At 34.4% G+C, this 22709-nt stretch overlaps 1 protein-coding gene across 9 annotated transcripts in view; it reads right to left on the reverse strand.

Moving 5' to 3' along the window:
* Nucleotides 1-315: 315 nt before the first annotated feature.
* plxnb1b (plexin b1b) overlaps nt 316-22709 on the reverse strand; it is a 109911-nt gene continuing 87517 nt past the window's right edge. For 2 of the 9 annotated variants that reach the window (XR_015493413.1, XR_015493412.1), the window contains exons 26-39: nt 21033-21211; nt 20865-20931; nt 19442-19588; nt 17185-17350; nt 16988-17091; nt 13548-13632; nt 10610-10776; nt 8336-8496; nt 5871-6018; nt 5721-5785; nt 5559-5634; nt 5378-5452; nt 2922-3700; nt 316-1292 (exon numbers count right to left, since the gene is read on the reverse strand). Coding sequence is in view for 3 of the 9 variants with exons in the window: in XM_087256940.1 (XP_087113066.1) it covers nt 1119-1219; nt 5371-5452; nt 5559-5634; nt 5721-5785; nt 5871-6018; nt 8336-8496; nt 10610-10776; nt 13548-13632; nt 16988-17091; nt 17185-17350; nt 19442-19588; nt 20865-20931; nt 21033-21211 (1548 nt within the window). In the remaining 6 variants the exon portion in view is untranslated. Of the gene's footprint in view, nt 3701-5370; nt 5453-5558; nt 5635-5720; nt 5786-5870; nt 6019-8335; nt 8497-10609; nt 10777-13547; nt 16048-16556; nt 17092-17184; nt 17351-19441; nt 19589-20864; nt 20932-21032; nt 21212-22709 lie in introns of those variants that run through there. The other 7 variants (XM_087256942.1, XM_087256941.1, XR_015493411.1 and 4 more) reach the window with 6 other exon arrangements.

A 22709-nucleotide genomic window follows, 5' to 3' on the forward strand; every position in this document is an offset into this window, starting at 1 on the left:
ATTGTATCTTTGTAAATGTTCTTTCTTGCATAATGTAAATAATAACAAGGATAATAATAAGATTAATTGGTAAAAGCCAAAAATATTAGGGCTCACAACACTGCTACATTATATGAGTGTTTGGACTAAAAAATATAATATTATTATTATTATTCCTCAGAAGAAAGACAAAAAGGTTTATTACATTATTCAACTTCTTGTTGTCTAAAAATATATTATTTTCAGTTCCTGCACACCCAGTCACAATATAATGTACACCCAATCACAGTAAACAACCCAAAGTGTTTTAACCACCAACAACAACAGAGACTGACAGAGCTTTCCAGATGTAAACTTTATTTATCCTATTTATTAAACTGATGCATAATGTTGACTTTGAATGCCCAACACAATGCCAATTTAGTTCATGTGATGTTATGAAAAAGACACGGGACCTTAAATGTAAGTTTTCACAATACACATACATTCAGAAATGGAAATCTATAAATCTTCTTATTGTTAAAATTGTCAGCTTTTTTGTTAAACGTCTCTTTTAAAGAATTGTTTACAAGTTTTAAAATAATTTACTTTTTGAACTTGCCAAACCGCTACACAGGAATTCAGTTATTTACAAAACTGTACTATACTACAAATAAAAGATAAACACCACAGTCACAACCTTCCTCGTCAACTGAAAATCTATTTCTCTTAAGTTTTCATCGTTCAGTGTTTGAGAATGCTCTTCAATCAAAAGAAGTTAACTGCGACTGAGAGATGTATTTACCTATACAGTGGACCAGCACTAATATAATTAAGCAGGACTTTACATACGATACAGATCATTATTTTCTCACATGAAAGCTAAAACTTTACAATTCTATCTTTTAAATGTACCTACATACAGTTATCTGTCTTCAAACAGCCTTGTTGATGAAATGTTAGAGGATGAGATGATTAATCCATTCAGCCCAATATTGGCACAAAAAAAAAGACTAAAAAGCTTAATAATACACCACAAGATAATAAAAAAAAAAAACGTATAAAAGTGTCTGAACATGATTTGACCTGACTTGGTGAATAATGGCACTCTATAGGCCCGTTCACATTGGACGCTTTTTGCTTGCGCTTTCCATCGTCGTTTAAAGCCTCGTGGCTAAATAAAGGGCGGCAATATGATGGTGCACACCAGCGCGCAAAATGCCAGGCATAAAAGCGTCATTTTTAAAGAAACGCCTCAAGGCTCATACACACCGGGATGCTTTTCGGTTGCGTTTATCATCAGCATTTTTCAATACGTTTTTCCGGATTCAAACCTAATCGATTTTCACTGTCGTCGAGCAGAAGAGTATGTAAAATCACTCCTTGACGTTAGATGGCTCTACACAACTTTAAGCTTCTGACACCTCATTGTAACACAGAAGAAGACAGAAAGTTGACATGCTTGTTGTTAAAGTTACTGGCGGTTCGAACAAGCATGGAAGGTTCAAGTAGCAGCTCCAGTGATGAAGAAATAATTATTGTTCACCAGTGCAAAAACCTACCTGCCAACCCTCCCCTTTTTTCCGGGAGACTCCCGTATTTCAGACCACCATTTCCTGCCACCCTCCCGTTTTGTTATTTGTCCTGGAAAACTCCTGTAATATCAACCACCCCTCCCACCCTGGTCTATACTTAATTTGTGAATTGCGAGGTCCCGGAACATATGGGGGTAACGGATCCCGCATGTTACCCGAGGATGGAGAGGTGTCAGTCGCACACGAAAGTGGGGAGGGAGGGGGGGGGGTGGTGTTGGTGCAGAGGATGGCGGAGGGGTGTCGCGGACAACAGTAAAGAGGTTGGGGAGTCGCGGAAGAAAGCAAAAGTAAACAACGGACTGGGGAGGAGGGCGGTTGAGGAGAGGGATCATCAAAATGAGGTGCCGGTTCCAGCGTGTTCCGGCACAAACCAAGCCCTGCCCCTGGTCCTTAGCATTTTGGTACAGTCTGTAAAACTCCTGGGTCGCCAACATTGGTAGGGCCCGAAACATGCTTCATAGTACAGTTACTAACACCACAGTACACAGTCCCCAGTTCTCAACAGTGTTATTCAGACACCTCACCCCCGAACCTTCCCTGGTCTTCTGGATTTTCAGGGACAAATGTTGGCAGGTATGGCAATAAGCAGTTCCACGTTCAAATTGCCTTTGGGCATCTTCTTCAATGCGCTTTATTGACAGTTTTGCGCTTGAGCGCCTCCAAGTGCTGTTTACTGTAACTCCAGCAGTTCCGTGCTCGTGAACAAAAGTGCCCCTCTTTGATGGAGAAGGTTTTGACGGGGTGTGTCAAAACCAAAAATATGAGCAAGAGGCATTTCTTTAAAACTTACGCTTTTACGCCTGGCGTTTTGCGCATTGGTGTGCACGATCACATTGCCGCCCTTTATTTAGTCACGAGGCGTTAAACGTTGACGGAAAACGTGAGCAAAAAGCTTCCCGGTGTGCACGGGCCCTCATGTTTTTGTTTTTGTTTTGATGCGCCATGCAAAACCTTCTCCACCAATCAGATTGGCACTTTTGTTCACGTGCACGGAGCTGCTGAATTTACAGTAAACAGCACTTGGAGGCGATCAAGCGCAAAACTGTCAATGTGAGTGCACATTGAAGAAGATGCCCAGAGGCGATATGAACGTGGAGCTGCTTATTGCACTGGTGAACAATAATCATTTCTTCATCGCTAGAGCTGGAGCTGCTGCTTAAAACCATCCGTGCTTGCTAGAATCGCCAGTAAAACTTTAACAACAAGCGTGTCAACTTTCTATCTTCTTCTGTTTTACAAGCGGGTGTCAGAAGCTTAAAGTTATGTAGAGCTCTAACGTCAAGGAGTGATTCAGCATATTCTTCTGCTCAATGCCAGTGAAAAATTGGTTGGGTTTGAATCCGGAAAAATGTCTCGTAAAACGCAAACGATAAATGCAAATAAAAAATGTCCCGGTGTGTACGAGCCTTATGTAACAGAGAACAGTGTATGCTTGGCTAAATACTTCCCCAGTGACACATTAATTATGAAAAAGTGAAAAAATATTCTAAAACATTTAAAACGTGTTATTCATGGGGTCGTTTCTTTGACAGTTTAGCAAAATCTTAAAATCACATTCAAATGTTTCAACCAGTGAACAGGAGCAAATGTGCTGAGCAGAAGAATGTTAGCGAAGCAAGACCGCACACATAGATGAAGAAAGAAGAGGTAGACAGAACATCTCATCGTGTTCTGTAATAAGGTCAAGTCCAAGCAAAAAGCTTATTTGTTTTCTTCTGCAGAAAAACACCTCCACTGGGAGTAGATTCATGAACTCAAGGCATCCAGGTTTATAAAAAACAAATGAAAAAGGACATCTGACCAACTCTAATGGGAATACTGTTATTATATACAGTATTTCTGAACAAAATCATCCCATTCCTACATTCAAAGACTGCACCGTTCTACACCGTCTCAGTCATTTCCGTTAGTAGATATCAAAATGTGAAAATCTGCCCCATATTTGCAACTGACGCTGTACCTAAAGTACCTGTACCGTGTGTTCATAGTCACCCCCATGAGTTTCTTTGCTCTTATTGGTTTCACTTTGACTTTGTCCTTGATCACAAGTCTGTCACTTTATTTTCTACAGCCGCGGCGATCTGCTGAAGCCGGTAGCCAAGCTGCATCTTCTGAGCAGTGGTGTCTTCCTCCAAGGCTGTGATAATCTAACATACGGACAAACACATATGCATATGGTAAAGATGAATTCAGTTATAGCAGAATGTCTTTTTGGAAGCTGTATAAGATAGCAATATGTAAAACCATTCTCTAAAGGGGACCTATTATGCCCCCTATAACAAGATGTAAAATAAGGCCCTGTTTACACGAATACATTTTAATTTTTAAACGGCGTTTAGAATGAAAACGATCCACATCTACGCTGGCATTTCACTTAGCTCTCCTGAAATGTTCTCCATCCACACTATACTGCTGAAAATGCACATCTTGTGACCACACACCCACTCTGGCATGCATGCACTGCAGCATATGCGCACGTCTGAGCTCCAGGCAATCAGCGGGTGCTCTGTAGGCACATTGAGTGATTGCTTGCCTTTATTTCCTAGATTGTATAAACTTATTGTATAGCTGATTGTTATTGATAGGATATGTTTCATATTTTTCACTGAAAATGAAAGGAGGCCGTAATGTTATAGACCTATTTCTTGGCAGCTGCATGGAGGGAGCCAGAGCGACCAGTGTCTTCGGGTAGAATGTTAAGAACTTCTGTTAACAGCGTTTACAACTGGTCATTTGCACTGCGAAAATGGGTTTCAGTAGCGTTTTGAGTGGATTACGGAGTGTTTTTGTGACACAACTTTGAAGAGAGTGTTAAAGCCGTTATAATCTGTCAGATGTGGTTCAAGCGTGAGAGAAAAACGTTCTCCTAGTTCACGTGTCTGTCATTAGAAATACAGTGTGTTTGTTTCTCTGGCCTGTCAGCTGTTAGCTCAGCGGCTCTTCAATACACACGAACACGAACACACACACACACACACACACGCAATACTTCATTGCATCATAGAGCAAACCAGATTACTGGAATGAAACTTAACAGGTATGTAAGTTATATATATATATATATATATATATATATATATATATATATATATATATATATATATATATATATATATATATATATATATATATTTATTTTTTTTTTTTGTATTAGTACAATAGTACAATACATTAGTACATTTAATGTATTAGTACATTATTTAACATCTGTACGTCAACATTTATTTTATCACGATATACTTTATAAATTCTAAATGTTAATGTGTAAACTATTACTAGCACATTATCAAATCAAAATCTGAAGTACCATTAACAAAAATGAATACAGCTTAAAATATATTGCTTATTGTCAATACTAGTTAATGCACAAACCAACTAACGGGATCTTTTTGTGAAGTGTTAGCAGATTAATAAATGCTGTAAAAGTACAATTTAAGTTAACTTGGTCATTGAAATTAGTAAACTATACCAACAACTAAAACGATAACTATATAAGAATCTGCACAAAAAGACAACAATTATCTGGTTATTATAAATTTAGTTTCATTCTCTGTAGTTTTGTGGCCTGTTGCTTTAAATGCTCAAGCTCTTTAATGAAGAATGGACTATAAGGCTGTTAATGTTCTTACTGTTCATCAACTGGAAGAAAGTTATTTTAAATATCATTAGATTCTAAATATTGTTAGAATATACATTCTGATGAAGTGATGATTATAATTTTAGAATTATATTTTTATGTTTTTAGAATTTAATTTTTTATCATTAGCCTTTTATTTCTTATTAGAAATAGTCTTTTGGGTCTGTCTAATTCTCTCACAACTCACCTGGTCATAGTATTTGTTGATGTACTTATAGAGCTCATGCAGGGCCACCAAGTAATTTAATTCTCCAGAATAATTCTGACAAACAAAGCAAACGTGAAGAGTGTAAACCTCATGAACAGTCCATCACAAATTCACTTGTAAATGTAACGGCTTAAAGTAAATGCACTGAAGATGGCCATACCCTGGAGAGCTCAGCCAGAGCAGAGTTCATCTCCTGATCGCTGGCTGAGATAGTCTGCTTGATATCTGCATAATATCTGGGTCAGAAAAATACAGAGATTCAGATCAAGGTGACTTCCCTATATAGTCTTTATAATAGTTAAGCAGTCCAAGGTCATTTTACCGTTCAACCATCTGTTTGTAGCGAGGGATATCTCTGGCATACAGCAGCTTATTAATAGGTGAATCCTAAATGGAGAGTGAGAAACATTTATATATTTTAATCTTCAGTCTTTTCAGTATTCTCCAGTTGCTCCTTATGTTTGTCTCTTACCCGGCCCAGCTTGTGCTCTGTGGTAGTGCAAGAGTCCATGAATGTCTGAGCAATTACTGACAGAACTGCATCCACATTATCAGACACCTGCACATCGAAGATAAACTGAGGGTTCTTCACAATGTTGATCCAGAATCGCAGAGGCAAACTGGAAGCAAAAAACAGAGCTGAATCAGTTTATGGGGAAAGCTGAATGAGTTTCAAACTTGCTCATAAGCTGATGCTTGATTATCTAATTACAATTGTATGGAGTCAATATGGGCCTTATATACTTGCAAAATAAAAGAAAGTTTTGCAAACAAAAATAAAAAATTGAGCAAAAATAAATAAATAAATGAATTAAAATATCCAAAAAATTGCAAAGCGAAAATTGATGTAATGTCAAAAATAAAATGTAATTAGCAAACAAAAAACCAGCAAAAAAAACCACCAAACAACGACGCAACTCGCAGCTGAACTATCATAGTACAATGCATCGTTTGGGAAAATAATAATGTAGTGACAAGTGTTTCCCCAAAACTGTAGTTTCTCTGTTCCAGATCCATCGCTTAAACCACGTTAGTTATAACGTAAAATTCCCCTAATGATGCTCTAAATGGGGTGGTAACAACTTCTTTAGAGAAGAACCCCATAATTTATTTGTGCAAATTATATTATTTTACACAGAAACACATTTAAAAAACAATCCAGTATTAGTTTTGTTAAAAACATGCACTCATTTATCATATTAATTGAAATATATATATATAAATGGCATGTATAGGGCCAATGTTTCCTTTACAAATATTATTAAGAACATTACACATTCTATTCTAAAACAGCTAATATGTATTGAATGTCATATATGAATCATATAAATAAATAAATAGTGAGGCGATTTATTAAGAAATTAAATTTAATATTTATTATTTGTTAGGAAATAAAAATTGTACAAATTTTAATTAATAAAAATATTAATAATAAAAATCATGATGATGATGATAATTATCATCATTATTAATAATAAGTAGGATATTGTTTATTTATTTTTTATTTTTTGAAAAGTCAACTTTTACAATTTGACACATGCAAACCCCTGCATAAATGTTCTAACCAACAGGCCCATGTCATATACAGAACAGATACTTTATAAAAAAAAACTACTATAAATGAAAGCAATAACGTATGCTATGTTTTTTATTTTCAGAAGCTTAGGATACTTAACAAATACCGCCTTTAAATAATAGGTCACTTATAGCTTTTGTCATGAGTTACGGCTGTGTTCAAAATGACATCAATGTTTTCAAAGTGCACTGCGAAGGGAGCGCAATTGTAAACATGAAGATCGCTACAACAGACTTTAATGCTTTTTAATCATTCTAAGTTTAAATGTTAGAATGTTTTAAATGAATAGGGCATAGGGGGGATATCTGGAAATAAAACATAGCCCGGAATTCTAGAGGTGTAGTTGCAAGTGTACAAGTTTGCGGCAAAGTTTGCGAATGTTCGTTGGAACAACGAATTTGAGAAATGCCAAACCAATGAACTCTGTTTGTAACATTGAAACTCGCATCCTTAGTTGGCTAACTTTTTTTTTTATTTGTTTGTTTTTTTGCCTTTTTACAAATATTGATTAATGTCCTAATTATATTCTGAAATGTCTGACATTCTGATTCTCAAACGTAAGAACATGAATTTCATCTTAACAAGCTAAACAGTGATCATATTATATTGTTAGCCAGCCTTGCAATGGAGAGATTAGAGCTGCTAGATTTACATGTTATTTCATCAACTTCTACCAAATACATGAACGTAAGTAGTTGTTTAAGTGAGAGAAGACTTAACTCTGTGTATCTGATGTGAAAATTGCACATCGTTCACTTATGTTTATAAAAAATAATTATTGCCATCTCAATAGATGTGTTTTTTGTTTATTGCTAGTACTTATGTGTATTTAAATGTCTGAAACAAAAAAATAAATAAATGTTAAACAACAAAGTCCAAGGCACTCAATAAGTAAGTGAAAAAAAAAAATTTATTAACAAGGCTATTCTATAAAACAGCACCTGGCATTATCTTTATCAATCCCTTACCCAAAGAGCACCGACACATTAACTACTCCTGAAGCACTTTTTGTTTAATGTTGGATAAATGTTATTTGTTTAAAAACGCTGATAAATTGAGATTTTAAAATCTGATCCATCCCATTAAAGCAAATTTGATTTTAACAGTTCATGTAATGATGTCATGTAATGTAATGCACTGAACGCTAGTGTGATCGTATACTCCAGAGACCAGCCAAGACTGATCACACTGCTATGGTATGATGGTACGCATCAAAGACTTAACAGATTGTTATTGAATAGTTTGTATAAATAGGTGATCATGGTACTGGAACGTTGCTGATATGACATTTTGTGAATGATAATAAAATGTTGTACCAAGAGTGAATCTTAAAATATAAACGTTGACTAATATGTGAGTACCTGTTGGTTTTCCAGATGTGAATAGTCTCAGAGTCTGAAATGCCATGGCGGACTGCCTGATCATCCAGCAAGTCAAAAAAATACTTGATTGCCAGAGGAACCGGTCGACTAGTGCTTAGAATAACTGTGAACAGATCATCCACAAATTTCTGCAGTGTACCCTAATAAAAAAACAAAAAACAAAGCAGGTTAACATAGAATTGTAGGGCCAAAAAGCAAGATTTATTTTATTGCCGGTGACTAAAATGTATTGGTCTTAAATAATTTCTACCAACAACAGAAATGTGAATTATTTTATTATTTCCAACAGCCAGAGCAAATTGTGGAAATTATTCTTTAGCGTATCATTATTATTAAAAATAATGAAATTACAGATTAACCCTTGTGGACTGTTCAAATTTACTAGCCTTTTGTTATGTTCAGGATGAAAATATCTACTGAATTAAACTGCTGTAAAAACGCATCAGATATATATATTTTCTTTAATTTCTTTTTGCAGAAATCTGTTAATCAGCCTTAATCCTAATCAAAACTACTTTTTTTTAAAGTATAGTATTTTAACTCTTTGATTGCCAAGTTCTCAAATACCGTCACTGATTTGGTGTAAAAAAAAAACACACACAAAATGACATATTTTCAATATGAAAAGTAATTGTGGACTGGAGTTTTTTGACCTTTTATCACAGTCTTGGACATGTGAACGATTAGTAACAACATTGGCTTCAATGCATTTGCTCCATTGACTTCCATTATAACCCCATTTGATGGTGCATAAATACACAGTCTTTGTTTTTATTTACACCATGTAGTCCTGAGAGCTGAGATACATTTTTTTACAGTAATATCAAGGTAAGTGCGTAAAGGTCACTCTCACACACTCACAGACACACATACACACTTTAATTTGCTGTTAAACACCATATAAAATCAGGAAACTAAACTTTTTTTTTGCACAGGCCCATCTAAAAGGTTAATGGTGCTAACTGATGATCAACAGTGAAAATTTGACCTCTTCCCAACAGGGAAAACCACCAACAATCAAAAATGCATGACTATATGGTGTCATGGGTTTGTAATAAAAAATGTGGTTATTATGGAAGTGAATGGGACTAAAACTGCCACCAAAAGTAAATTAGGGAGAAAAAAAAAAATCAATCAAAAGCAATGTTGTTTCACATGTCAAAGACTTTGATAAAAGATTAAAAAATCCAGTCCACAATTAATTTTTATATTAAAAATACATCATTTTGTGTGTTTCTTTTCCACCAAATGAGTGAAACCATTTGTGAATTTGGCAATTAAAGAGTTAAAATCCTGTACTTTTTAAAAACATTTAGTAGTTTTGATCAGGACTGAGGCTGAGTAACAGATTTGTGCAAAAAAATTAAGAAAATATTATGTGATGCATTTTTATGGCAGTTTAATTAAGTAGATGTTTTCATCCCAAACATAACAAAAGGGTAGTAAATTTGACCAAAGTGTATTGTTGAGGTTTGTTTTAAGAATTTTCTCAAAATGTGTGTCCAAATAAGATTTGCCACCAATAATCATTCAGAAACACAGAAAAGGTTAAGGCCAAATTAAGACTTAAAATCACCCCAGAGTGAATGAAAATATCTCCAACAGCACATAAGGTTTCAAATGGCTCAAAAAGGTTTCAAATTATTTAAATAGTAAAGATATGTTCCTTTAACAATAATTAACTGTAAAATATCATACATATAGTAATTATTAATTAAAACAAGAATATATTCTTTTTTACAACATATATTATAATATATATATATATATATATATATATATATATATATATATATATATATATATATATATATATATATATATATATATATATATATGTATATATATATATATATATATATATATATATATATATATATTTTTTTTTTTTTTTTTTTTTTTTTTTTACAACAATAGATTTATATTGCTTCACATTTAAAGTGACTCCCCAAAATTTAATCAGGTTACACACTTGTTCAATTACAATTACTTGCAGGGATGCAAACTCATCAGGGGTGAAAGCGGTGACAAAGATGCAAGACTCCTGCATCATTACTCGAGCTGTTTTATTAAATACTTATGTTTGGCAAATGTTCAATTTATACCCTGCTATATATTTATTCATTTGTTTTTAGAATTAGCAACTTAGAATTAGAATTAGGAAACAAAAAATTAACATGACTGATATGAGTTTGGTTTCTTCGTCGTATGTCTGTATCTACAAGCTTTGTGATTGTGTATTTGTCAGGACACCTTCATTGAGAGGAGCCGCGTGAGATAAATCTCTGGAATGGTCTTGGCTCGTTCTCGTTCTTTTAAACTGCCTCGTCTGTGTTTGGGTAACTCTGGCTCCTCGCTGGCTTTAACCAGATGCCACAGCCTCACTCCTCCTTCATCTGCATCCTCCAGCATGGGCGTCTCTGCGTAGTCAAAATTCAAGCAGTTTAAACAACACACAACACAAAAAAATGGCTAGCTACACGTATAAAAAGCACACTTCAATTATTTATTTTAAAATGTAATCTCTATTTACGTATAGTGGGTTTTAAAAAATGTAGAAAGTGTCTTAAGTAATAGCAGCTTTACAGTTACACAGGTTTCTATCTGAAATGGAATATTAAATAGAGGGTGGTTTAATTTTGCACTGTAATGGCAAATTATTTTCTTCCTGTTCACAAGGCATATATTTTAATGTGAAGACCAAAACTGAATAAAGTTAGGCACAGTTTGTCTTTTAATTGCTTTAATTCTCTGGAGAAGGATCTGTTTACACACAGGCAGCCTCTGTGAGCAAAGGGATCCCAAGCATGGGCTCACTGGAGATTTCAAAGAATGTTACAATGTTTTAGATAAGAATTTCTCTACAGCTCCTTAACGCTTAAACAACCAGTAGATTACACATGGCTGTAATAGCCTAATGATTATAATGAATTTGATCTTTACTTTAGCAAAACCTTAATCAACTTATTCACCTTATTTACACGGAAGTGTGCTCATTTTTTGGGATTGTTTTAGAACTTCAGATTCAGTTGCCTATAGCAGGGGTTACCAAACTTTTCAAACCGTGACCCTTGAAGTAACAATGCCAGTGCCTCACGACCCCCAAATTCCCCAGAGGTGGTAATAAATATACAAACAATGCGCACACAACAATACGCCTATATAAGCACGAGCATATTGACAACACAAAATAGTGCAACAGTCTAACAACCATATCATTTTTATAATCATTAATTTATTTGTTTGTTTAATTTAATATTAATCTCAGCTAAAGACACTGGTGGACACAATGTTTTCAGCACAACTCTATTCTTGGTTTAATTTTGGAGACCGTCAATCAGAGATCCTCCTCAATATTCATGCTGTATTTATTTTAATGTATTTGATTGTCATAAAGGTTTCAGAAAGTTTAACCTGGTGCTATAAAATTAATCTGCTGCAGCTGATGCTATTGCTGTGTTGTTAATGTAATGTAATGTAATCCTATGAAAAAAAATCATTGAATGGCTGACGGCTTTTCATTTGCATGTTGTTGTTTTATTTACTATTAAAAACTACTATTTTATCTTCTGTAGGTTATGGTTAAAATATGGTCATTCTAATAGTTTAATCAAATTTATTTGACTTTTGTAACAACCAAACAACCCCCTGTCATTGTCCCATGACTGCCCACTTTAAGAACCACTGGCGTATGTGAGAATTGACTAGGAATAATAAACCGCAAAAAACGGTCAAACTGCTTTTTCTACAAACAAGTGTTTGCATGATTATACAAACAAAGTAGAATTATATAATAAGAAAATATCAGTTTGCAACATCAAGCAGCATATCGAGCTGTTTTTAACGTCTAAAGATGAATGGAATATGAATGAGACCTGAAGTCTTGAGCCAAAAAGATTGAAATGGCCGTGCCTGCTCATATGTGAAGAATAAGTTTAATAATATCAATAAATCATATATCATTAATCATTATTATTTCCATCAAAGCACTCCTCCTTTTTCACTTGCAGCAAACTAACTGTTAGGGTGACATGGCTAAGCATTGTTCACCTACATCATCAAACTGATGTCATCTGAGAAAGACTACCTTACAAAGAATGGTTTGCTTTTGAATGAAGTTTTAACTTGCACAGATTAAAAATAACAAAATAAACATTGTAGATTTGGATGTCATGCAGTACCTATTCTCCAAGTGTGGAAAATTAAGAAACTGTATAGTTTGTTTTTAATTAGCATTCATTTTCTTTGTGGGGTGGCTGCTAAAATGTTCTGAATTGAATTGTTGCCTGGTTGTTGCTATGCAGCTGCTTCATTTAATGTATGCTAACAAGTTTCTAACATATCTTACACACTGCATAGCATTTTTTGCACAATGCTGAGGTTTGATTGTGTTCCTAGCATGTCTTAACATCAGTTATAGATTATATGATATACAGTGCTCAGCAAAATTATGTACATCCCATTTTGAAAATGAATATTGTTATCCATTTCTTTGAAAATATAGGCAGTGTATTTTGATGGATTTAAACAAAACAGATTTATTGAACAGATATATTTGTTAAAATAATATTTTAGTCACCAAACATCTTTAGAAATTGAAAGACAATACATTAATAATTTCATTCAAGCAAAATGTTGCAAAAAACTACAAAATTTAAACAAATTGAAAAAAAATTTAGTTCTCTTGATTTTTCCTCTTTTTTTAAATTTGTATTTAATATTTTTCTATAACATATACATTTGGGTGTACTCATTTTTGGATTGTTTTTGTAAGTTATTTTGTTAGATAAGCTCCAGATTTGGCTTCAGTACTGACTGATCTAATGTATATGCACAAATATAATATTGTATAGCTTCATATTAAAAATATGAATTTAGAAGATTCATTTATATATATTGTATTTATATATGCTTAGCACTGTAATGTTTAAGCACACTGACAGTCTGTTAAATTAAATGTTATATATATACTATATTAATTAATGAACAAGTGGTTTCATGCATATCTTTTTTGTTTGTTTTTTGAGTATATTTACTTTAAAAAATGAACATGTGCATTCAGATTATTGCTATAGTGTACTTATCACCAGAGCCTTTCTTTTTTAACATAACTGTACAGTTTCAAAATTAATCGAAACAATCAAGTGCTGTATGTGTGAACATAAACACAATGCATAACCATTTTACTCACTCTCGCCAGCGATGTAATCGTGGGTATCATGGTGAATGTGTTTGCTATGGCGTGGCACCAAAGCAACAGTTGCTCCATCTGGAACCTAAAATCCAGTGAAAAGTAAAAGACTATACTTACTAACACTTTAAAACATTAATTAACAAGCATTAGTTTTTATTTATCTTTGTTCACAGCAATACAAAATACAACTGGGGTTTGATTTATACAATAAGCAATGAAACCTTCCAAAAGTGAATTCTACACCAAAACAAATTAGAAGTTATTTATTAATGATAATGGCTCAAACGAAGATTTAAAGTGGTTCAATGAAGATTATATGAACGTTTAATGTTGCACATACAGATCACAACTTTGGAGTGGGAAGTGGCATGAACACATTACCGCTCCTGATTTGTCCATACACCAAGACGACTTGGTCAGTTATTATATTGTCTGGCTCAAGTCCATTAAAAATATAGTGGGTTTGAATTGTGATTTTGATCTACAAATAAATGTAATGAATTTCACAAAAATGTTAAAGATTGATTAATTAACAGGACGATAGCTATAAATATATAATCAGAGCTTGATACGCTAATTGCTGGTTCATTCCACTCACAAATAAGTGTGTTTCATAAATTATCACACAAATCAATTAAATTATTTTTTTTAAATAAACTTACCAATTAAATAGTATAAGAATATGTTTTCTAATTTTAATAAATTCTTTATATTTTTCTAATTCCTGTCACGGCATCTCAGAGATTATCATGTTTATAAATATAAACTTACATTTAGATTTAACCATTTATTTATTCATTGAATCAAGGGCTTAGTCCCTTTATTAATCTGGGGTCGCCACGGCGGAATGAAACACCATCTTATCCAGCGCTACCCACTCCGCCACCATGCTGCCCTAGATTTAACCAGCACTTTTAAATTTGTCTTGATGTCTGGTGCTCTGGATCAAGGCAGACATTGGATTCGGGTGGCTGGTGTCTTGTTTACAGATCTGCTGTCTGAGAATAGAACATACTACTGCTGAAACATAACATAGAGACCCCTTATAGCAGCTCTATACACAGGTGGAGCTGGGGTCTCTGAAAACACACTACAGATTGCTAACCCAAATGACACTAAGGTATTTAAATGTTGAGGAGCAAGATCATTGGCTGCTGTGGTGACAACCACCTGTGCCATGTAGTTGGATACAGACTGAATAGGACCTATTAGCCTGTGCATCCAGATAGAATTTCATGATAGAAATGTGTATGTGTTTGCTTTGTTTTTTTAGATATTATACAAAATTGTGCAGATTTCTATAGAATTTATTGGACTATCCTGTGCTATGGTAAATGACTTGCACCTTTAAAGACTTCTAAAAAGACTTCTAAGCTTTTCACTCATCTTAGCACACATGCTGCTGATGATGTGACAATAAAAGTGATTTGATCAGATTTAAAGACATTTTCTGTGACTTATACTGTTCAAAAAATTGTAAAAACTATTTTGTTTGCCAACGTCTTTACTATAGTCAATACCATGCTTTCGTTTTCCGCTGCTAACTCTAATGATGTTTAATGATGAATTCTAACATGTCATTTAGTCTATAGTAAATATGCACCCTGACCTGAGAGAGAAGATATGGGAAAACAGAAAGTTATTTAAACAATTTTGGCAGAAAAAAGTGTTTTTGCAGCTTTGTTTAATTACAGTTGAACCACTGAAGTGACATGGAATGTTTTGAAAAGGTTTTTGGTTCCATTTCTGGACTTTGAACGTTTGAAACCATTGCAGTCTATGAAGGATGAGAGCTCTAGGATTTCATCTAAAATATCTTAATTTGTGTTCTGAAGATGAACGAATGTCTCAGGGGATTGGAAGGACATAAAAGTGAATAATTAATATAAGACTTTCCATTTTTAGATGATCTAACCATTTAAAGGTTCAGGACACCCTGGAGAACTTTTTTTTATATATTAACAGATTTGTGTGTGTTGAGCATCAGTTAAGACAATGTTAGCATCTGGCAGCTTTCATTGTGGGGAAAAGTGGATAATTTTGAGCTTTTGTCAGCTAATTTCAGCTTCCGGGTTTAAAATGATTTTTGTGGAGGGATCAAAATCGGCGACGTAGCGCAGTACCGCAAGTGCAATGATGACGCGTTGACGCGAAGGCAAGGCAGACGCAGACCTGCCAGACCAGTGCCAAACTCAAGCTGTGGTTCACGGACCCACGGCACGCAGTAGCCATTTATGCTCGTATGTGTTTGTTTCCATGATCCACGGGGTTTGTTGCATGTTTTTCCCCGCGATCCTGTCAGGGCTGATCATACAGCAAAGCTGTGTGTGTGATGCAAGCATTTTTGTCGGGAGAGCAGCACAAGGATTGGAGAATGGTGGATGTTATCTTGTATCAGGAGTTCATTCACATTCAGACACATCGCCGTGCTGCTGTGTTTGCCTAAATCCTCCGATTACCAGCTGGACTAATGGTTAAAATAGACAGGTCAGGAGACCTGCTGCACTGAGTCTGCATTTAGATCTATGATTCAGACCCGGGGATTGAGGGAGAATCCTCATTTATAGTGTTATATGAACACGATTATCTTTATAATGATATAAATTGTGGTTGTCTGTATATGAAATTACGAATAACAAATGTAGCAGGCCATTAAATTCCAATTTTTTTCTTTGCATTTTAACTTTGTGAACTATAAACTCATGCGTCTCCTCACGGTTTGTCTCATTTTGTGAGCTAACTGACATCAACAGTTGTTCGCTCCCCTTCTCCCCTGCTGGCCACGCCCACTCCTGCCCGATGTTCGCGGAGCTCCACGCCCATTAATCATGCATCTTTTGAAAAAATTCTGAAGTAGACTTTAACCGAAAGTGGGGGGTGTCATGGCCCTTTAAAGGCAAATTTTACAGTATCCTAACAGTTGACTTGCACCTTTAAATACTTTCAGCTCATTTCTCAATGCTCTGAAGGTAGCCCATTGTCATGCACTGCATAACATAATTATGCCTGGTGCAGACATGTTACAACAGCAGAACGTTTTGACTATTACGCCAGAATAAGAATATAGTTCCTAGCAATATTGTCCTAGAAAATTGTATTTTTTTTATTTATTATTCAGTGTAACTGTGACTAAGGCTTTAAAAACGAAAATAATTAAAAATCTTTTTTTTTATTTGTTGAACAAAATGCTAATGGTCAAATCTGATTCAATTCATTATGCTAAGCTAAGTAAAAGTGATCCAACCAGAACAAGAAATCAGCTGAATTGATTCAAAAACAGTCAGTGGTTTAACTCTAAGAAATTTGTAAAATAATTCCTTTTCAAAAGGAAGGTGGGGTGTTCCTTTAAGTTTATTTGCATACTTATTTGTATGTAACAATATACATAGTAAACAATGCTTTGTAAATGAAAAAAAAAACAGCATATTGTGTTGTACCTTATAATGCTGGAGTGTGTTGAGACGTTTCCAGTTGCCCTGAACCACAGATGTTAGATCTTCATCTGACAGGATTAGATGACCAGCTACGCCAGAGCGCCATTCTGAAAAATGTGAAAAGAAACAATGAAAAAAAGAAAAAAGCAGGATACATCTGATATGTGAAAGCAAGAGCAGACATGTAGGGTTGTTCTCACCCAAGTCTACAGAGTCAGTATGTGGTCGATGAGAGAATGAGGTGCCCTTGTACACCTGGTCTAGAATCTTCTCCTTCACTTGGGTTATAGTGTCACAATCTAAAACTTTAGCAGCAACCGGCTGAGCCTCATTCATGCCTATTCCCTGCATCAAGACGTTCACTGTCTAAAGAGAGAAAGAATGAAAAACACTGAGATTTGTTTTTTTAATACAAGCAAACTTGTATGTGCCCTGTTTATTTGACAATTCCGGTCAATCAATTGATTCCGGTCAAAACTGGATTCCAGTAGATCTTTAATTGATCTACTCTGTTAAGCAAACCCAAATAAGAGAGAAGACACAAGACATGTCACTTGTAAAGTTTTGAAAAGTGTAATGGTCAATATGGTAAATAAAGCCCCGCCTTTTAGTAGAGGAGCCAATCATCAATCTCTATACACTGGCAATTCTCCAGGTGGAGGGATTCGGACCAGATGTGTGTTTTTAAAAGTTTCTGCAGATTTTGAGTGATTCGATTATTTAAAAAAAAAAAAAAAGACTGTGGTTGTTTAATTTATTTGGTGATTCCAAGTAAAAAATTTAATTGTAAGCTTGGCAAACAGTTTTGGAAAATTTGAATTAAATTCAAACAGAATGCAAGAGCCTACTGCCTGAGAAGCATTTTAAAGATGTCGTCGAGTGAAATGATCTGCCTTAAAGGGACTTTGGTAAAACACAATGGGGTATATGTGGAAGGGCTTTTAATTTGTCAGTAGCCTGGGTCAAGTGCTCCCGGTGAACTGTGTGCCATTACAAAATCTGCACGTTTAAGGTCTGTTTTCTTTAAAAATCAGGGATCTCTACTGGCTGAGTGATATCCAGTATAAAGTGGGTTTCAGATTGTACAAGAAGCACTGCCTTACACTACATTTTCCCCCACCATGTCTTTAAAATATGAACATTTATTTTACCCCAGTATATTCACTGGAGCTTCTGTGCTAACCTGCTAATACTGACAGGCGCTTGTGTGTAAACATCTTTTCAACTTGTTTTACGCTTGAGCAACTACATGAATGACGAAGTCTATTTAACTGATTATATTTTAATTACATTACAACATCGATGCTGGAGGAAAGGAACAGTTTAAAATTGAAAAAAGTCACCTTAACCGTCCACTGGAAGTGTATCAGTATGGGAAGAAACAGTACTTTGGCAAATACCCTATAATTGAGTCAGCATTCAAGTTTAATCCATATTTAAAGGTGTTACAGTGTTTTTTGAAGGATCTAAAAGCAAACAGACAAATCTAAGATCAATCCCAATTAAGAAATGACACTAGTATAGTTGACATATTTACTTTTCCTATTGGCTTTCTCCAGAGATAAGTGAGAACAATGTTAAATCTATAATAATGTAATTTTGGTTACTTGTACATTACTATGATATTAAAGCCTACAATTAAAAAACAGTACTCAAACTATTTCACACTACCTAAAGATTTCAAATAAAAATGTAATGCAAACATGTCAATAGCACATAAGGGATAAGTTTTTTTTATTATTATTTAAATGTAATAATAAATATATTTCCACCTTATTTCAAATTTAATTATACACATTCCCACTTTGGATTTCATAACTTGTTTTCATAGAAGATTTATTAAAACACATAAAATATAATTAAAACACCACTCAAATGTTAAGTAAAATATAGTGATTGTATAAATCAATTTACTGAAAACTATACTATAGAGACCTACAGAACTAAGTGGCTTTGGACACTGAATAATTACCTGGGGTAAACACTAATCATTTGATTACATGAGACAAGAGATGTTAATTATTCTGAGATGCAGGGTTGTAGTGGTCATTTTAAAAGTGGGGGGGACAGCTGTATGAAATCCAAAAATTTATTATCATTCTTAATCACCTGTTTCTAAATGGTCTGTCTCTAAAAGTGAGGGGGGCGTACCCCCTCCCCCCCATCCCCCCGGTGGCTACGCCCCTGCTGAGATGTAACCATAGTCAAAAACCTCAAGGCTCAGGACTTGTTCTTTAAGATGTCACAGTTTGTTCATTCTTTTTCTATTCTATGCACACATTTTCAGTATGAATATGTATACCGCTACACACTTTATTAATTAGTTAATAATATTACTTTACTTTAGTAGTAAGCCAAGATTGAGTTTTGTTTCGTTTTTAACAGAGGTTTGTTGGTATACTCTGTTACCTTGTTAACTGTATAATAAAAATATTTGTTTAAAAAAAAAGGTCTAACCAGAGTGCGGTACTCCAGATCCTCTCTCAGCAAGCGGTTATCATTTAAGGTGTATTTGGCTTTGCCTGTCACTGCATCCACAGGTCCTTTATCCACCTGGTGCTTAATGGCTCTGAAGAGCATGTACAGAGACTCACCAGCTGAATTCTGAAAACAGAGAGCAGAAATACAATCCCAATAAAACATGGCATTTACACAACACGTCTCAAATCTATTCAGATAAAAAGCCAAAATTGGAGCGACAAAAGAACATTCTGGGTTTTCAGTCAAGTCTGTATTATGTAGCATTATTTTATTTAATTGTTTTTATACACAATATTGTGCACTTTAGTTGGTATCCAGAGATTATTTATAATTGAAATTAAAATTATTAGCCCTCAATTTATATTTTAATTCTTTTAAAAAATGTTATAAAAATTTTTTTTGTTTAAAAAACTTTCTTTTATTTTGCTAGTATATATGGCCCTAGATTGACTACATACAATTGGAATTAGATAATCAAGCATCAGCTTATGAGCAAGTTTGAAACTCATCCAGTTTTCCCCATGAACTGATTCCGCTCTGTATTTTTACTTCCAGTTTGCCTCTGGGGTTCTGGATCAACATAGTTAAGAACCCTTCAGTTTTTTACACTGAATTTAAATTATTTGTGTAAAATCTGACTTTTTAAGCATGTGTTACAACTAACCCTCTTTCTGTTACAACTTGCCCGACAGGTTGGGTAAATAGTAAAATTTTACTCCTGGCACTTTTGGCAATACTGCACAGAAACCATAGGTCAGGCGATCATACAACCAGTGCTTATTTGTTGGAGAGGATTGTGTGTTGTTGATAAAAAATATGGTTTGTCTAACCCTACTACTTTGTTCATTGTTTTGCCACAACCAAAACGTGTTACTTTGTGTTCCTCTGCCCCCTAATTTATTCCGCCATGTTGACAGACAGGGCATAATATTTTCTATCCTACTAAATTCTACTTATTTTGCAAGATACTAGTATTCAGTTCAAATTGAAATTTAAAGACCTAAGTAGATTATTATGTTAACTAGGCAAATCATTGGACATTGATTTGTTCTGAAGTTATAAAAAAAGTCTTAAGGGGTTAATAATATTGACTTTAAAATAGTTTGTTCCAGCCAAACTTTAAAAAAAAAAATAATAATAATAAATACTCCCCAGAAGAAAAAAAAATGTTTAGGAAAACGTCCTACTGTGAAATATCCTCGCTCTGTTAAACATCACTTGGAAAATATTTGAATAAAAATTTCACAGAAAAGCTTACAATTTTGACATCAACTGTACATTCTTGGACCAGAGATTGACATACTTAATACTTTTAAATCGCATCTACTTATCAGCTGGTTAAAATTTTTGTAAATACACACATTACAAACAATAACAATCCTAGCCATTTCATACACACCCTTAAGAAGCCATATAGGCAGATGGATATCCAGTTAGTCAGGAGCTTTTCCACTACCGTCTCAGTTCTGAGAACAGAATTATAGCCTCAATCATACAGTCATTGTAAAAAAAACAGTGAATATTAATAAATGGCAGCTTCTAGCATCAGTGTATTCATTACTCTTACCTCCGGAGCATGAGTTTAGGGTTCTTGGCGATGTACTGTTCCACCAGATCATTCAGCAATGTTTTGAGGATGTCAGTGAAGTACTCCAGCTTACTGTGAAGAGCCACGGTGAGCAAAGAAGCCACATATCCTCTGTCTCTGGGTGAAAACGTCCTCTGGCTCTCAAGAGTATGGATAAACTACAAGAAAGAATGGGTATGAAAAGGTGAAACAAAATACCATTAAGTGAAGTTAGAGAATTGTTTCATGGATAAAATAAAAAACTATTATAAAAAGGTGTAAATATGATGCAAAACAAGGAAACACCAGATTATGTATAATTCTGAGTGATAAAAAAATAGTTTTAAAAGAAAAGTTTTTTTGTTTAACCCTTTATCTGATGCTAAATTTCATACAGTAAAGTTATAAAGTTAAAACATTTTATAATAATCTCCAGGGATTTTGCCAGCAATATTTCAGTGAGTAAAGAGTTAAAGGTCTTATTCTCTAATTTAGCACAACCCTTCAGGAGCTATAGGAAATATAAACATTTCTTAGTAGGCAAAATAAGTTTGATACACTTTTGTCATCCTAAGTTGATGTTTTAAAAATGAATCATGGAATGTAAGAGGAAAAGAATAGTTTCTGGTGATACACACATTTTACGTGAGAATTTACATGATTAAAGACTTTGATGTGTAAATCAAATGAGTTTAACAACTACTTTGTGCTGACTGATGCTAAATTATTGAACAGGGATGTTTACTTGAGTTTGACATTAAAGGCGCAGTAGGTAATCTGCCACAATGCTAACTGGTTAGCTTAAATCTTTGAAACAGTCCCTCCCCTTATTACTAAGTCATACTTGTATGCTACTTCAGACCGAATATTCAGAGTAGCATGCTAAACAATATAGGGAGTGCATCACAGGTTGTCATTGTTCAAAAATTAACCAATGTGATGTGAATATAAAACCAACTTCACCTCAATAAAGCAGGCTAGGCAGAATAGCGCTATTTACTGATGTTTTGTTGTTAAACTAAATAAAATCTACGATATCAATGCTGTAAAAGGTCCCTTATGAAATTGAAAATAGTCACAACAATTTATCGCCGGAAGTTTTCAGTGGCTGAACAACACTTCTTTGCATATAACCCATTGTAACAACAACATCTACATCAGCTTTGCGTTAAGTTAAAATAGTTTTAAAACAAAACTTGCCAAAAAAATAATTCAGCCATGGTGCTGTCCTTCCTCCAGCATGCAAAAACAACTCCAATATTGATTCAGGTTTTTAAAAAGTTTTGATTTAGCATGTTTTTAGCTCTCGCTCTCTCTCTCTCTCTCTTGTGTACTTGAACCCACAGCGCGTGTACGCACAAAAGGCGGATCTGCGTGAAACAGGTACGCAGTACCTCAAATCTAAATTTGCTGACAGGCATTATAAGCTACTTACTAGAATTAAGGGAAATGTTGACCCGATACTTTTAAATTAGATTAGTTTTAGTCTGATGCCTTACCCAGAATACATATAAAATACATATAAATTAATTTAGATCATTTACTTTAATCATTACTATTGGAATGTGAAGAGACATTCAACCAGCACAACAAAATATGGTTTTGAGGACAATCACCTACTGCACCTTTAAATTTAATATAAGCTAGGCTGTTGTCATATTATCCTTGGGTAATTTG

Source organism: Danio rerio, chromosome 6 (genome assembly GCF_052040795.2).
Source record: "Danio rerio strain M-AB ecotype USA chromosome 6, GRCz13ab, whole genome shotgun sequence".
NCBI classification, from domain to species: Eukaryota; Metazoa; Chordata; class Actinopteri; order Cypriniformes; family Danionidae; genus Danio; species Danio rerio.